This window comes from Capra hircus, chromosome 3, assembly GCF_001704415.2.
Source record: "Capra hircus breed San Clemente chromosome 3, ASM170441v1, whole genome shotgun sequence".
NCBI lineage: Eukaryota > Metazoa > Chordata > Mammalia > Artiodactyla > Bovidae > Capra > Capra hircus.
Genome location: NC_030810.1, coordinates 4,870,100 through 4,887,101, shown reverse-complemented (window position 1 = coordinate 4,887,101; position 17,002 = coordinate 4,870,100). Strand labels below are relative to the sequence as shown.

The window sequence follows — 17,002 nt, the reverse complement described above, 5'->3', positions numbered from 1 at the left end:
TGGCCAGACTAACCAGCCACCCATCTGGTGCCACGTCCCCACCCGCCCACTACCTCAGCCCCTGGCTGTGCAGTGAGCCTGCTGATGGCATGCACCTCCAGGCCAGCACTGCACCTGCACACCGGAGCCAGTCACTGTTTGCTGAGTGAATGTGTGAGTGAGCGGACGCTTGACAGAAATCATAGCGTTGCCATGGGATCCTGCAATCCTACTCCTGGGTACGTATCTGGATGAAACTGTAGTGTGAAAAGATACAGGCACCCCAATGTTCACAGCAGCATTATTTACAGTAGACAAGACATGGAAACAGCCTGAATGTCCACTGACAGATGAATGGATAAAGATGTGTCCCGTATATACAACGGAATACTTCTCAGCCATAAGAAGAATGAAGTAATGCCATTTTCAGTTACATGGATGGACCTAGATATTATCATGTTAGGTGGAGTAAGAAAGAAAGACAAACCCCATATGATACCACTCACGTGTGGAATCTAAAGTATGACACAGATGAACTAATCTTCAAGAGAAACAGACGCACAGATGTAAGGAACAGGCGTATGGTTGCCATGGGGGGGCGTGGGGGGGCGTGGGGGAGGGTTGGATTGGGAGTTTGGGATTAGCAGATCAAACTATTATACACAGGATGGGTAAACAACAAGGTCCTGCAGTATCCAGCACAGGGAAAGACACTCAACATTCTGCAATAAACCATAATGGAAAAGAACAGGAAAGAGTGGATATTCTCAACACGAATGATGGCAGGTCTCCGACTGTACCTGCTGACCGGGCTGAGTGATGTTTATGTCTTCCTGGTTGTTGTAAAGAGAAGTGAGATGGGCGTGAAAACACGCCTTCCATGTTGTGGGCGCCTGATCAATGTTAATTTACCCTCCGACCTTCTCCCTCCCCCATTAAAGCAGTTGCCAAGTCCTTCCGAGGTCACCTTTTCCCGGTGCTTCTGCCTTAGCTCAACGTCTCCGGCTGAGTGGGAACCTGGCCACTAGTGGTGAGCGAGAGAACTGCAGGAGGGACACGGACATTCTTATTTTACAGAACCAGACAGCCCATCAAACCTGCCACGACTCTGATAGAGTTGCTAAGGGTGAGGCTCAACAAACTGGGGGTGGAAACCATCCATCAATTAAAAACACATACTAAATAAATAACAGTCCCACTGCGGTCTGGCTAAAGCCAAATAAAGAAGGAGCCACATGCGTGACTGAAGCGTGGAAATATTCTACTTCACACCCTTATGGCATTTCTCAGGAGTTTCCAAATAGCACTAATGACCAGGGTCACCCTGGCAGGTCATTCTGTTTTGGGATTTATCATGAGGGTGGAGTGGAACCAAAGGAATTGGACAACCATTCCAGTAAATTATAATGAGAACATCTCAAAGGCCAGTTCATACACTTGCCGAAAGAGCCAGATTACATTCTGAACGTGGGACAAAAGAATTAGGTGTCAGCGTGCAGGCACGTGTCCTAGGCTAATAGGATTACAACATTTTACTGTACATACGGCACTGATTTTCTTAATTTAAACAATCCAGGGAAAATCCTTCTTCCCTTTCATTCCAAGCAAGAGAATGTTCAGCCGACGTCTCAGGGGTTTAAAACAGAACAGAGGTCGAGACATATTCTCATCTTGCTCTTTTACCATCTGTATGCTTTGAAGCCACTCAAAGCAATTTTAAGAGACGGACAGACAGACTTGGTAGTGAACTGCATGTTTGCAGCCTCTGGAGTTTGAGCAAACTCCGGGAGACAGCAACGGACGGGGAAGTTAGATGTGCTGCAGTCCACGGGGATGCAAAGAGTCAGACACGGCTGAGTGAGTACGCAATGACAAAAGCTTTTCATGACCGGGCGTCAACGTCTGCCCAACAAGGGCACCCCACCCGCCTGGTAAACTGACCTTTGTAGACGCTATTTCCTTCCTCCATCGTGTGAAGGAAAACGCTCGGTGACATTTTCCACATCTCATCTTCTTCCTGCTGGAGCGGAATAACACACCCGTTAACGACAGGCAGTCTACCTGCTGCAATCAGACACTGAGCGGCCCGCACATGCGTGGTCACGCCGACTGGAGACGCACACGTTCGCTCCTGGTGTGTGGGCTGAAGGTCCAGCCCCTCGTCCGCCCCCCTGGGCGGCTTCCCTGCTGACAGTCTGCGCGGGAGGCGCTGTGTCCACTGACTAGCGCGGGGATGGTTTGAGACTTAGCTCCACTGGTGGGCTCACAGGGCCTTCCTGACTCAGGCACCTCCCTGGACGCCCCCACGCCATGAGCTGGGGCCTGTCCTCTGAGGTCTGGCTCCTTCCTTGCTCTGAGAGCTGTTGCCCATCTAAGTCCTGCCGCCTCTCCCTTTGCCATGTTCCTGTGACCCAGCTTTGGGGCTGCTCCCCACCTGCGTTCTGCTCCACTACCTGTCAGCTCGGGCTTTGTAGGAGCCCAGGACTGCTCCTTTCTTTGCTGGCCTGTCCCCTCCCCGGGCCAGGAAGCCAGTCCTGAGCCCCAGCCTGAGCTGGAGACCCTGCCTCTCTCCTAGAGGCTGGTCTTGGCCTCCCTGCCCTGGGCCTCTGCTGCACAGACAGCTCAGCCACCCAGAGCAGCCAGATGAGAGCTGCAGGGACCCCGAGCTCTGCAGGCAGAGGCCCTGCCCTGATCCCCAGCAGAAATACCCTCTGCCCTACACTGCCACGGCTGCTCTCAACTGTGAACAGCCAGATCTTGCAAAGCCCCATCTGACGTTTCTGGGCAATCATGTTTATACTGTATGAAGAGTCAAGTGCCCGATGACCTGCTTCTTGTCCCCCTAGAAAGGACAAAGGAAGGATGCTTGTCAACATGATGTCCATGGGGAGTTTTCCAAAGCACCTGAAGCTCTCTGTGTGGCTTAGGGAAGGAGCGGCAAGAAAGGGACATACATCTCTGGTGGGTCAGGGTAGAAGACATGCCCTCCTTTCTGGGACTCCGAAGCCACACGCCCTGGTGGTTTGGCAGTGCCCATCCTCATACCGGACCCCTCCCCACTCTACTGCCCCGACTCCATGTGGCTGTTGGGAGGATACAGGGAAGGAGAGCTCCCAGGAGTGATGAGAGCACCCAGGAGGGAGTCAGGCTTCTGGGAGGACCCTCATTTCTTGGGATGGGGTCCCAGAAGACCTGCTTGAACCACAGCTCACAAAATGTGCCACCAGCCTTGCAGAGCGTGGGAGAGAACCTGGACCCAGAAATGCTGGGGACTCCAAGCCTATGGAGCAACTGACATGCCTTCAGGACCCACAGGAGGTCACAGCTCTCACCAGGGCAGGAGACCCACCCCTGCCCAGCACTCCCGATCTTCTGAGAAGAATCAGCAGAGAAACAAGAACATGACAGTGCTGGATGAAGGCGTGTCCTTGGAGGAAAGAGATGATTCACGGACAGAGGGGCACCTAAAAAACTGACCAAAGAGCCTCTTGATGAAAGTGAAGGAGGAGAGTGAAAAAGCTGGCTTAGAGCTCAACATTCACAAAACTAAGATCATGGCATCCAGTCCCATCACTTCATGGAAAACAGATGGGGAAACGGTGGAAACAGTGGCTGACTTTATTTTTCTGGGCTCCAAAATCACTGCAGATGGTGACTGCAGCCATGAAATTAAAAGACGCTTACTCCTTGGAAGGAAAGTTATGACCAACCTAGACAGCATATTAAAAAGCAGAGACATTACTTTGTCAACAAAGGTCCATCTAGTCAAGGCTATGGTTTTTCCAGAGGTCATGTATGGATGTGAATGTTGGACTATAAAGAAAGCTGAGCACCGAAGAATTGATGCTTTGAACTGCGGTGTTGGAGAAAACTCTTGAGAATCCCTTGGACTGCAAGGAGATCCAACCAGTCCATTCTAAAGGAGATCAGTCCTGGGTGTTCATTGGAAGGCCTGATGCTGAAGCTGAAACTCCAATACTTTGGCCACTTGATGCAAAGAGGTGACTCATTGGAAAAGACCCTGATGCTGGGAAAGATTGAGGGCATGAGAAGGGGACGACAGAGGGTAAGATGGTTGGATGGCATCACTGACTCAATGGACATAGGTTTGGGTGGACTCTGGGAATTGGTGATGGACAGGGAGGCCTGGTGTGCTGTGGTTCGTGGGGTCGCAAAGAGTCGGACACGACTGAGCAACTGAACTGAACTGAACTGAGTCTTCTCAGAGATGTTACGTCCTCTCTCTCCAGGTGTCAATAAGCATTCGTGAATCCTTAGTATTTTTAGAATCAATGTGTTACTGACCTGCGTGTTGCCCGTTCGGTTTGGGAGACTCAGATCGGTCTGTATTTGGGGAGGATGGGACAGGGGAGAAGGGGAGGGAGACGGGGACAGGGGAGAAGGGGAGGGAGACGAGGACAGGGAGGGGGCGTGGGGTAGGGGGAAGAGGAGGAGGGGAAGGAGTGCTACTCCAGGGATGGGAGCACACAAGCACTTTTCACAGAGGGACCAGTCAGTCCATGGGGGTCTGAGCTGGGAGGCTGAGCTGCCTTTGGGTAGCTGGAAATCAGTAGGGCAGCGTGTATGGAACGGGGGCCAGCAGACATACAGGAGGCTGGGAGACAGAGCAGGGATGGACCTTGCAAGGCCCGTGAGCCATGATCTTCAGAAAGCATGAGCCTGGTCTGGGAGCAGGGCGGCCACTGAGGGTCCCAGCAGAAGTCCGATGTTTCTGCATCTGCTCGTCGGGCCACGACTCTGGCTGGAGGGGGTGAGGGTTGCCCCCCCTTCTCTCCGACCAGGATTCACTTTCCCATCTTCTTCTGCGGGAAATCCCCCTTAGGCCCCAGGCCAATGCCCCCTCCGCTGTGAGGCTGTCCTGGATTCTCCCAGGTGGACAAGATCCTCTGCGGCTCAGTGGGATCTGCTTGTCTTTCCCGGCGCCTGCTTCCCCGTGTAGATGACCAGTTATTTGTGCATCTGACTTTCCTGTTCTCTCAGGCTGTGGGGCCCCCGTGCAGGGGGATTCCCATCTTGCTGATGCTCATACCCTATAAAGAACCAGCACCAGGCCTGTTTCCTAAATAGGTGTTTCACACATGTAAATAAAAATGAGATTTATAGCTCTATTTGTACAGCTTTATTTCTATAATAAATATCAAGTTCTCAAGGGAAGCAGAACACTGCAGGACCGGTTTTGGGAAAACATCTCATCCCGATTGCACAGAATGACCGTGGTGCTAGCAGTTCCCATGACGTTTCACACAGTGATGACGTAACTGGGCAACACAGGAAACACCTCTTAACCAGAGTGAAAGCACAATGAACGCTCTGCCTTCCTTTTTAGAGATGGCTCTTTCTTTGGTCAATAGTTTACCAGATAGATCTTTGCCTCTGGCTGATGTTTTAAACACTTCCCATTTTGACAGTTATTGGGAGAGAGAAATGCCATGAGGAGGCTTTACCACTTCAAACTGCAAAGTCGTTGCTTTTTTTCCCTGCATCTTTCACTGTGAAGGGGTCACACAGGTCCACTTGCATCGTCAGGGTGCCCACCTTGACCAATGTCACTCTCTGATGGAAACTCCTCGACCACGACTCCCAGCTCAAGCCAAGTGACTGGGGAGTGTTCTCATCAGAGAGACCTGCCTCTCAGGGAGCAGCCTGACTCTGAGGCTGCTTATCCTTCCCGGCACCTGCCTCTCCGTGTAGATGACCAGCTATTTGTGTGCCTGACTTTCCTGCTCTCTCAGGCTGTGGGGCCCCCATGCAGGGGGATCCCATCTTGCTGATGCTCGCACCCTATAAAGAACCAGCACCAGATTGCTTCTGGCCAGCCATGCCGACTCCCTCTGCACTGGGGCAGGGACACACAGCTGGACTGGCCAGCTGGCAGCAAGGTGGGAACATGGATCCCAGCCATCACACAGCCTTCTGCAGAGAAGGGGGGACAGAGGAGCTGGTCCCCATGGACCTGGGTCCTGCAACTCCCGGCTCCAGCAACTCCCGGCTCCAGCCCGTGCCTGCCAGGAGTCTCCATCATGTGTCCCCCATGTGCCCGGCTCTGTCTTATCAGCGAACCTAAGTGGGGTGGTGTTGCCACCCACAGACCCAGTGAGTCACAAGAAGAAACAGGATCTGAGATATGCCCAGTCTTTCCACTCATTCAGAAATCTTGTAAACATCACGGAGGATCTGCTCTGTGCAAATGCCCATGAGGGACGTCCGGAGAGTGGGGGCCTGGCTCACCTCAGCTTCTCCCACAAGCTGATGGCAGAATCATGTTGTATGTTTTGCAAAAATGCTTATTTACTGTGTCAAGAACACGATGGCAACAATGCGATAAAATTTTTAAAAATCAAAGAAAATAATCAGCTTCCTCACCATCACTTTTATCCAACGAACCCTTCATTTTTCTTTTTCCTTTTCTGTACGTATAGGCGATGTCTGTCTGTTAGAGCATAATCATAGTGATATAAAAGTCTTGCCAGCTGAGTAGGTGAAACAAAGATTTACTTTTAATTTCTATTCCTTTATTTGGCGCCACTGAACTGTACTTTGTGTTTTGTTTGTTTTGATATTTTCAGCTTGTTTACCAACTTTATGACCTTATCTTGCCCACCTGTAAACATTTCCTGAGCACCTACTGTGTGGGGAAATTTCTAGGTGCTGGGACGACAAGGACCCTTCAGGCTCCACCTCTGGGGCCTGCCTCTGAGTTCTCCGGGGCTGGGACTCTCAGATTAGCTGCTGTTCAGTCACTCAGTCGTGTCTGACTCTTTGCCACCCCATGACCTACAGCACACCAGGCTTCCTTGTCCTTCACTGTCTCCTGGAGTTTGCTCAAGTTCATGTGCATTGAGTTGGTGATGCCATTCAGTCGTTCCTCTGTTGTCCCCTTCTTCTCTTGCTCTCAATCTTTCCCAGCATCAGGGTCTTTTCCAATGAGTTGGCTCTTTGCATCAGACGGCCGAAGTATTGCAGCTTCAGCATCAGTCCTTCCAATGAATATTCAGGGTTGATTTCCTTTCGGATTGACTTATCTCCTTGCTGTCAAGGGACTTTCAAGAATCTATTCCAGCACCACAAATTAGAAAGCGTCAATTCTTTGGTGCTCAGCCTTCTTTATGGTCCAACTCTCATATCCATTGGGCTCCCCTGGTGGCTCAGATGGTAAAGAATCCACATACAGGGAGGGAGACCTGGGTTAAATCCTGGGCAGGGACGATCCCCTGTAGTAGTGAATGGCAACCCACTCCAGTATTCTTGCCTACAGAATTCCATGGACACAGGAGCCATAGGGTCACAAGAGTTGGACATGACTGAGTGACTAACACACACACTCACATCTGTACATGACTACTGGAAAAATCATAGCTTTGACTAAACACAGCTTTGTTGGCAAAGTGATGTCTCTGCTTTTTAATATGGTGTCTAGGTTTGTCACAGCTTTTCTTCCAAGGACTAAGAGTCTTTTAACCTCAGATCAGTGGAAAGGGGTTAAATTCAAGTGGGGGCACATCTGTTAGGCTTTTTAGATGGGGGTATGCATCTAGGCATATATCTGTTAGCATGTAAGCCCATACATCAGCCTGATCACTTGTGGCTTTCAGATTATCTGATGGGCCCCTCAGGATCTGTGTCCTGGGGATGGGAGAGAGGTTACTCTGATGGGGAACAGGCTGATGACTTCTCACTGAACTCAGAGTGAAATTATGTTCCACTTTTAGATGCAAAAGGGAAAAATCAGCCCAGAAGTGGCCTGGGGGCACTATAGACAGACAATAGCTTTTCAAGCTAATTGAATCGCATAGAGACAGGCCCAAGGATCTTCCCAGAAGAATTAACACTAAGCCAAGTCTGTTTATGGCTGCAGGAAACATAGACAAGGCTCTTCAATATTTGTGTGATTGTGTGTTAGGATCAGGACAAAACCACTGAAGACAGTTCCAGGGACTTCCCTGCTGGTTGTGGTTAGGATTCCATGCTTCCAATGCAAGGGATGTGGGTTCCATCCCTGGTGGGGGAACTAAGATCCCATGTGCTGTGTAGCGCAGCCAAGAAAAAAAAATATATATATATATAAAGGAAAATAGTTCCAAATGGTTGAACATAAGGAACACTGGAAAATAACAAAGAGCAAACGAGAGCTGCAGGGATGAACTGCAGAGTGCTTTTCCCCTGTGTTTTCTCTTTCAAAGCCAACATGAGGTCCAGAGAGAGGCAAATGAAATTACACTGATATTGAAAGCATATTTGCAAAGATTGCTATTGGTCTGCAGAAAATGCCCTCGAGGCACCAGCCTTCTCCTCTATCAAGGTGCCCCTTTAAGGGGATCCCCTTATCTGCAAGCCTGAATACCTCTGTGTGTTAGTTGCTCAGCTGTGTCCGACTCGTTGCAACTCCATGGACTGTAGCCAACCAGGCTCCTCTGTCCACTCGATCTGGGCAAGAAGACTGGAGTGGGCTGCCATTTCCTTTTCCAGGTCATCTTCTCCACCCAGGGATCAAACCCGGGTCTTCTGCATTGCAGGGAGATTATTTTTTTTTAATATTACCATCTGAGCCACCTGGGAAGCCAGTTTAAAACCAAAGATCCCAAATAAGGACCAGTTTGTTTTCTCACTGTTGAATTTTGAGAATTCTTTATGCATTATAGATACAAATTCTTTGCCAGATAAATAATATGAAAATAATTTTCTCCTAGTCTATAGCCTATCTTTTCAGCCTCTTTATAGGGTCTTTACAGAACATAAAACTGCTATTAATATTTTGATAAGATCAGATTTATCTCTTTTATGAGTTGTGCTTTCGGTGTTAGGTCTCAGAAATCTTCAGCCCCAGATCCTGAAGATCTTTCCCCAAGGGTTTTATTTACAGGTTTTATTGTTTCATGTTAAAGTCCATGATACATCCTGAGTTAGTTTTGTATCAGGTATGACGTTTAGGTAGATTCCCACTTTCTTGCGTATGGATGAAAGACTAATTTTTGGAAGCCCGTCAGTCCCTAAACGCCTGGATCCATCTATTTCCTTCTGTCTATCAGCAGCATCTTCGTGTTGAGGATCCCCAGGTGGATCCAGGAAAGGAATAGAGAATTTCCATTGATTTGAAAGTGAATATGTTTGCAAAGTTTCTTGGTGAGCTGATCAAATGAATATAAGATTGCCAGTACGAGTTATTTTAATTTAAGGTGCTCTTGTCTACAGTTACAGAGATCCACCACAGTGCCCCCAACTCCTTTCCTATGCTACGAAGCCCAAAATAAACTGGAAATCCAAGCAGGGACACTGAAACCTACAAGTTCACGCTCCAAAACTTCTTCCAGTTGTCTCCACATTCAACCATCTCAAAGACACCACAGGGACATTCACTCATCCTCAGATTCTTGGTTGATGGAGTGCCTACGGGAGCTCTACCCCGTTGCTCTGGGGTCAAGAGGAGATGCCCTGTGGGAGGGTCACGGTCCTGCAGCTAGAGGTGGCCCCAGGAAGGAGATGCTGTCAGGGAAGGGTGGGCGGGGGTCTCTGAGCCGGATGGGTGGGCTGCTGTACTCCTGACTGTAAAAGCCCAGCTCTTTCCACCGCCAGCAGTACCTGCCCTGTCCATCACATTCTCAGGGAAAAAGAAACCCACAAGGTCAACAAACCCACTTGTTTCTCTTTCAACTTCGAGAACAACGTTTGATTTTAAATGCATCGTGTCTTTCAACTTCGTGAACAACGTTTGATTTTAAATGCATCGTGTCCTGTGAGGCTGGATGCAAACTTCAGACTCGGACCATCGGCCCCAGCCCACACCTGGCCTTGGGTGGGACCAGGCCTTGTAGTAACTCTGCTCCCACCCTGGGTCTAACTGACTTTGCTGCCTCAGTCAATCCCTTCTCCACTCCCAGTCCATCCCATGACACGGCCACAAAGCTTGGATCTTGGGCCACAGCTTGCTGAACTCAGATCTACTCAAGTTACTACTACCCTGGATATGACCATCTATCCATCTTCTCTCTGCAGAAGGCTCTGCCTGGCCCCGAGGTCTCATTCATCGCCTGCCACAGGCTCTGTGGGCTCCAGAGGTCACACATCCTCCCCAGCTTGCCACCTGTGCTCTGAAGTTGTCCTCTGGTTCTGTGGCTTGGATGTTGCCTAGAAAACCAGCCCTGGCCAGCCTCCAGATCTGCTCACTCTCCAGGCCCCTCCCAACAGCTACGCTTGGGATAGTTACCCTCCTTTGCACATGCATCCCTAGTCTGGCTCCCCCTCTCTCAGTCCAGCTCCCCCTCTCAGTCCAGCTCCCCGCCTCAGTCCAGCTCCCTCTACCTCTCTCTCAGTCCAGCTCCCCACACCTCTCTCTCAGTCCAGCTCCCCCCCTTCTTTCCGGCTCTCCCTCTCAGTCTGGCTCCCCATCTCTGAGTCCGGCTCCCCCCACCCCTCAGTCTGGCTCCCCCTCTCTTTCTGGCTCCCCCTCTCAGTCTAGCTCCCCTCTCTGAGTCTGCTCCCCCTCTCTCGGTCCATCCCCCCTCTCAGTCCGGATCCCTCTCTGCCTTCCTTAGTTCCCTTTCTAACCAGAGCTGCTCCCCGCCCTCCCTTCCTTTCAGGGGAATAAATCACCCTACAGCTTCCCTCTCAGTGTTTCCAGGGAACCCCACCCAAAGGACCAGTTACTACTCTATTGATCTGCCTGTACCCCCCAAATTCTAACTCATTCTAAAAAAAAAACCAAAAAAGAGAGCTCACTTGATACAGTTAATATTTAAAATCCTCCCCCACTTGGCAAGATAATTTTGAAGCAGTGCCTAATAGGGAACAGGGACAATTGGAAGAATTTCAATTTTATTCTAAGCATCCCTTCTTCTAAATATGCATGGGTGAGTTTGACACTTGCAAATTAAAACTCGCTGTTAGTGAAGCTTGTTCCATAAAAATCTGAAATTATCAGCTACACAATCTGGTCTTTGTTGAGTGACAGCATTTTATTAACTAGCTATTAAAGAGTCACTTAATGATGAATGGCTTTCTACAAGAAAAGCAAAGTTTGAGTACATCAGCATTTATGATATAGTTGCATATGATGGGGATAATCCTTCAGAATTACTTAGACATGAATTTATATGAAAAGTACAGGTCTACAAAGTGATAATGTGATTATTAAAATAGGAAATATCAATCTCTAAGAAGCCTTGGCACATTTAAATGATGTTTGTATGTTTCTTACAGATCAGATTATCTTTTCCATTGACTTAAAAAAAATCCTATCCTGAAATCATTCCTAAAGCTATTCAAATCTTTATGTGGAAATCAGCATTTTGACCTGTAGAAAAAGATATCTATTATTGTTCATCCTGGTTAGAGGGTAAAAGGCAGGAGACAGAGGCAACTAGCTTTGTTGGACTCACACAGGTATGAACTCAACCCTCACCACAGAGGCAGAGCTGCTCACTTATTCTTCTGAGTATTGTTCTAACACTTGGTCATCTGTCAATCGCCAGCCCTACATATATAGTCAGAAAACTTGGCAAAGATCTCCGATAGAAACATCTGAATATTTCAGCTAATCTCTATAAAGGGAAAACAGACCCTTTCCAAAATATCACACCGGTAACAAGGTTTAAAGCCTTGTAAGTCCATGAGATAAGGCGATAGCGTGGGGCTCCCAGGAAAGAAGACGGAAGTTGAGCGGGTGGTTTATTGGGAATGTCCCCCAAGAGGGAGAGAGGGAGAGCAGCAGCAGCAGCCCCAGGCAGAGGGGGAGCTGAACTGGGCAGAGGGGGAGCTGAACTGGGCAGAGGAGGAGCTGAACTGGGCAGAGGGGGAGCTGAACTGGGCAGAGGGGGAGCTGAACTGGGCAGAGGGGGAGCTGAACTGGGCAGAGGGGGAGCTGAACTGGGCAGAGGGGGAGCTGAACTGGGCAGAGGGGGAGCTGAACTGCCCTGCGATGGTGAGAAATCAAGAGTTGATCCCATAGGGCACCCAGGAGCTGGGAGAACCTTTCAGAGTTGTCCTGGGCAGTGAGGGGCTGGGTCTCTGTACCCTAACTTATCCTTTTTTGTTTTTTTAAAAAGATGATTCTATATCTTTGTTTAATTAATTAATTTTTGGCAGCACCTCACAGCCTGTGGGATCTTGGTTCGCTAACCAGGGATCAGACCTGTGCCCCCTTGCAGTGGAAACACAGATTCTTAAACCACAAGACACCAGGGACCCCCCCCCCCCAAGGCGACTAGCCTTGAAGGCAGCTGGCCAGTGCGGGGTGGGTAACCTCACTTCGAGCACCTGCCGTAGACCCTGAACAGTTGCTGGGGAGGGACCGAGTGCGAGGGGTCAGCACCCCATCCTGTAGCTGGGGATGGAGCCCCTTGGTCCTGAGGGGGCGTCACAGGGGCCGCATGCATGCAGCATCCACTTCAGTGGAGAGGGGGGAGACCAAGGAGAGGAGGAAGGGGGGCCTTTCTTCTTTCGTCCACGCAGCTAATAACAGTACCAGGGTTAGAGAGGGACAGGGCAGTGGGGGCAGCTGCGAGATTCCCGTTCATTGTGTGCAGGGGGCGAGCCCCCTCCTGCCGTGTCGGCCATGATCGAGCCCAGGAACTTTATTTATTTCTTGGCTTAGCTGGGTCTTCACTGCTGGGCTTTCTCTAGCTGTGGCGAGTAGGGGCTCCTCTTTGCTGCCCAGCGCAGGCTTCTCATTGTGGTGGCTTCTCCTGTTGTAGAGGGCGGTCTCCAGATGGGAGGGCTCAGTAGTTGTGGAGCATGGGTTTAACTGCCCTGCAGCATGTGGGATCAAAGCCACGTTCCCTGTACTGGTAGGTGGATTCCTAACCACTGGGCCACCAGGGAAGCCCCACTCTGAGAAATTATAAACGAGATGCTAGCTCTTTTCACCATCGCGATACCTTGCGTTTTTGTGGACTTCGGGGATTCCCATTTGATACTCTCCATCACCCCCTCTCCCCTGCTTACAACTTTGGCCTCCTGGGTCCAGTCACTCCTGGATGACACACCCGGTCCTGTGTCTTTCTCACTGTGACGGCTCCGGAGTTCCCAGGCGCCACCCACCACACCCGGCGAGGTGTCTCCCCCGTGGAGAAATCCAAGAGTCTGACTTCCAGGGGGAACCCGTCTCTGGGAATATGAGGAGCCTGGCCTTGGCCACCTGGGCTAGAGGTGGCTCTCTGCCTCTGGACAGAGTCATGGAGGGACATAACCTTTCAGGATGCACTCTGATTTAGGTCGGGCTTTTGGTCAGCCGTGACATAGCATCTGGGCAAAAGGCTACAGCACACACATTCAGGTTTTCAGATGGTGCTACCTTCCAGCTGGAATTCTATTTCCCAAAGAAGGAGTCTATGTTGGAGAGAACCACCACCCTGGCAGGGGCCTCTCCACGTATTGGAGGGGTAAAGACCCCTCCAATCGTGCCCAGGACGTAGCACCTGCCTGCCCGCCCACCACCCAGCAACCCCACCACACAGGGCAGGTCTGGCCCGCAGTGACTCTGAACTCTGCTTTCCTTTGGGTATTAAGAAACAAATCCTGCTAAAAACAGGTCTGAGACGTCGACGTGAAGTGATAAATTGGAAGGAATACGCTTTGGCGGAATTAGACAGGATTGTTTTGACTTTGTAGTGGACATTTGGTTTGCCAAGAAAATTTCCTTATCTCTACCCTTGAGAAAAGATGAGTGGGATCATGTGTCTTTGAGGAATGAGCATTCAGAGCGATGGCATATGTGATTAATGCGAGGTGTCTGAGCTGTGGAGACCACTCCTCAGCCGAACAGGTATTTACAAGTCACAGAAACGATGACAACTGACTGTCGACCAACATTTAAAGAAAAACGAAAGACAGCTGGGGGATAGCATGGTTTCCAAGGCAATGAGTGACTGTAGTCTCAACAGGCTTGAGATGATTCCAAGGAGTCAAAGCAAAAAAGGAAAAAAGAAAACTCCCAATTTCTAAAACTCCAGATACCTTATTTTTTTCCTTTGTCTCTTTCGTTTCCTTTTCTTTTTTTACTTTTTTTTCTTTCTTTTCCTTTTTCTTCTTTTTGGTTTTCTCCTCTTCGTCTTGGCTTGCAATAATATCATCAATAACCTGCAGAAAAACAAAATCATCATAGCACTTTAAGAGAGTCGGATCAAGAGGATTATCTTTCCAGAAGTGTTTGTGTGGGTCAGTGTCCCTTCTCTGCTCGGCTCCAAACCCTGCAGACCCAGCCTCCTGGCCTCTCTACTCTGCCTGCCCTCTGCCTCTGGCTGGATTCATCAGCAGAGGCAGCGGTGGGGCCTCAGATGGCAGGTGGAGAGAGAGAGGCTGGACATTTCTGAGTCCAGTGCCCTGCCAGTTCAGAGCTGCTCTGACTCCCAGGGGTCCCAGCGACACCGGGGGCAAGGTTGGGGGGGGGTCTCGGCTTCATTAGCGTCTCAGCTGCAGCCTGCTTCAGGCCTGCCCACGCCTCTTCCTCAAATGCCAGTGGAGAGCTCCTGTGCTCCTTACCTAGACTCCATACATCTCCTCTCGGAGTTGGTTTCTTTCATCTCTGATTTAATTTGTATTTCCTACAAAAACCCACTTATTGCCCTAAAATTTAAAATACTGGTTAGGAACTTCCCCAGTGGTCCAGTAGTTAAGGCTCCAGGCTTCCAATACAGGGGGCCCAGTTGGAGAACTAAGATCCCACATGCAGAGCAGCATGGCCAAAATAAATAAAGAAAATAACAATAAGACAATAAAATAATTTTTAAAGAATACAGTATTGATTAAAAATACCTAGTTCACATAGGATTAGCATCATTGGAGAATTAGTGGAAGTTTGTAAAAAAACCCACATGTGCTAACTTGCTTCAGTGGTGTCCAACTCTTTGTGATCCCATGGACTGTAGCCCGCCAGGCTCCTCTGTCCATGGGATTCTCCAGGCATGCTAGAGTGGGTAGCCATGCCCTCCTCCAGGGGATCTTCCCGACCCGGGGATCAAACCCACGTCTCATGTCTCCTGCATTGGCAGGCGGGTTCTTTACCACTAGTGCCATCTGGGAAGGCAAAAAAACCCATATGATTCCATTTAATATGATAAATATTCACTGAGCGCTCACTTGCTGTGAATTCTGGGAGGTAAAACAGTGACCCCAACGGGACACACACCCTGTCGGACCCTCAGGCTTTGCTCATCACTGATCACGTGACTGAGACAAGTGGCAGCACCTCTGAGAGACCCAGTTTCCTCCGCTTTAAAATGAAATCAGCACTTCCATCCGGACCACGTACAATCACCAGGCATGGTTCCAAGAGCTTCACAAAGGTGAGCTCGTTGACTGCCGAGCACATTTACTGCGGACAGTCCCATGTGCACAACTAGTAAGTGGCTTGAGCTGGGATTCAAACAGTGCAAATCGGGACGACCTGCATAATGTAGAAAGTAAAGAGGCAAGATGCCAAACCATAGTTACACATTTAGCCTTCAGTGTAAAATGCAACTAGTTAAAAAAATGAAAAAAATAATATTTCACTGTTTCAGGATACATATATGTGTAGTTAAAAGTGTAAGAGATGGGGAAACAGTGGTGAAACAGTGGCAGACTTTATTTTTGGGGGCTCCAAAATCACTGCAGATGGTGACTGCAGCCATGAAATTAAAAGATGCTTACTCCTTGGAAGAAAAGCTGTAACAAATCTAGATAGCATATTAAAAAGCAGAGACATTACTTTGCCAACAAAGGTCCGTCTAGTCAAAGCAATGGTTTTGCTAGTAGTCATGTATGGATGTGAGAGTTGGACCATAAAGAAAGCTGAGCACCAAAGAACTGATGCTTTTGAACTGTGCTGTTGGAGAAGACTCTTGAGAGTCCCTTGGACTGCAAGGAGATCCAACCAGTCCTTCCTAAAAGAAATCAGTCCTGAATGTTCACAGAAGGACTGATTGCAGAAGCTGAAGCTCCAGTCTTTGGGCACCTGATGCAAAGAGCCGACTCATTGGAAAAGACCCTGATGCTGGGAAAGATTGAGGGCAGGAGGGGAAAGGGGACGACAGAGGATGACATGGTTGGATGGCATCACTGACTCAACGGACATGGGGAGTTGGTGATGGACAGGGAGGCCTGGCGTGCTGCAATTCATGGGGTTGCCAAGAGTCAGACACGACTGAGCGATTGAACTGAACTGGAAGGGTAAGAAATGTAAGAGAATGATGCACACCAAATTCACTCCAGTGGTTACTTTTGGAAAGCAAGCTAAAAAGGGCTACTATTGGACTTCCTTGGTGGCCCAGTGGTCCAGTGGTTAAGACTCTGCCTGCCAATGCAGGAAACACTGCTCCCTGGTCTGGGAAGATCCCACACGCTGCAGGGCAAGTAAGTCCCTGCGCCCAACTACTGAAGCCCATGCTCTCTAGAGCCTGTGCTCCACAACAAGAGAAGCCGTTGCAATGAGGACCCTGAGCACCACAGACTCAGGGCAGCTCCGGCTCGCCTGCCTAAACTAGAGAAAATCCCGAGCTGCAGTGTAGACCCAGCGCAGCCAAGTTAATCACTGGTGGCTCAGTGGTAAAGAATTCGTTTGCAACGCAGGAGATGTGGGTTCCATCCCTGGGTGGGGAAGATCCCTTGGAGAAGGAAATGGCAACCCATTTCCAGTATTCTTGCCTGGAGAATCCATGGACAGAGGTGCCTGCAGGGCTACAGTCCATGGCATCACTGAAGAGTCAGATATGATTTAGTGACTAAACAATGCTAAATAAATAAATAAAATTTTAAAAGGGCTAATATCATTTTACCCCCAGTGTGCTGTGCTAAAGCATTCTCCTGGGATCGAGTGTACACAGATTATGCCTTAGTGTGATTTATTGAAATGCTGAGGTTTATTTCTAATATTGAATTTTTTAATTCATAGCTATGTTGTTTTTAGGAGCTTAATTCACACCTTTAAAAGTGTTCATAACAGCTTTATCATGAACAAAGTAGGATATTTAGGCACCAGCTGGACTTAAAAAAAACTGTAGTCCCATGTCCAAGTCCATATTCGCCTGAGGCT

At 49.2% G+C, this 17,002-nt stretch overlaps 1 protein-coding gene across 1 annotated transcript in view; it reads right to left on the bottom strand.

Moving 5' to 3' along the window:
* IQCA1 (IQ motif containing with AAA domain 1) overlaps positions 1 to 17,002 on the bottom strand; it is a 184,963-nt gene that overhangs the window by 85,935 nt on the left and 82,026 nt on the right. Inside the window, exons 8-9 of the mRNA XM_013963032.2 lie at positions 13,948 to 14,070; positions 1,921 to 1,999 (exon numbers count right to left, since the gene is read on the bottom strand). Coding sequence (XP_013818486.2) covers positions 1,921 to 1,999; positions 13,948 to 14,070 — 202 coding nt within the window. The remainder of the gene's footprint in view (positions 1 to 1,920; positions 2,000 to 13,947; positions 14,071 to 17,002) is intronic.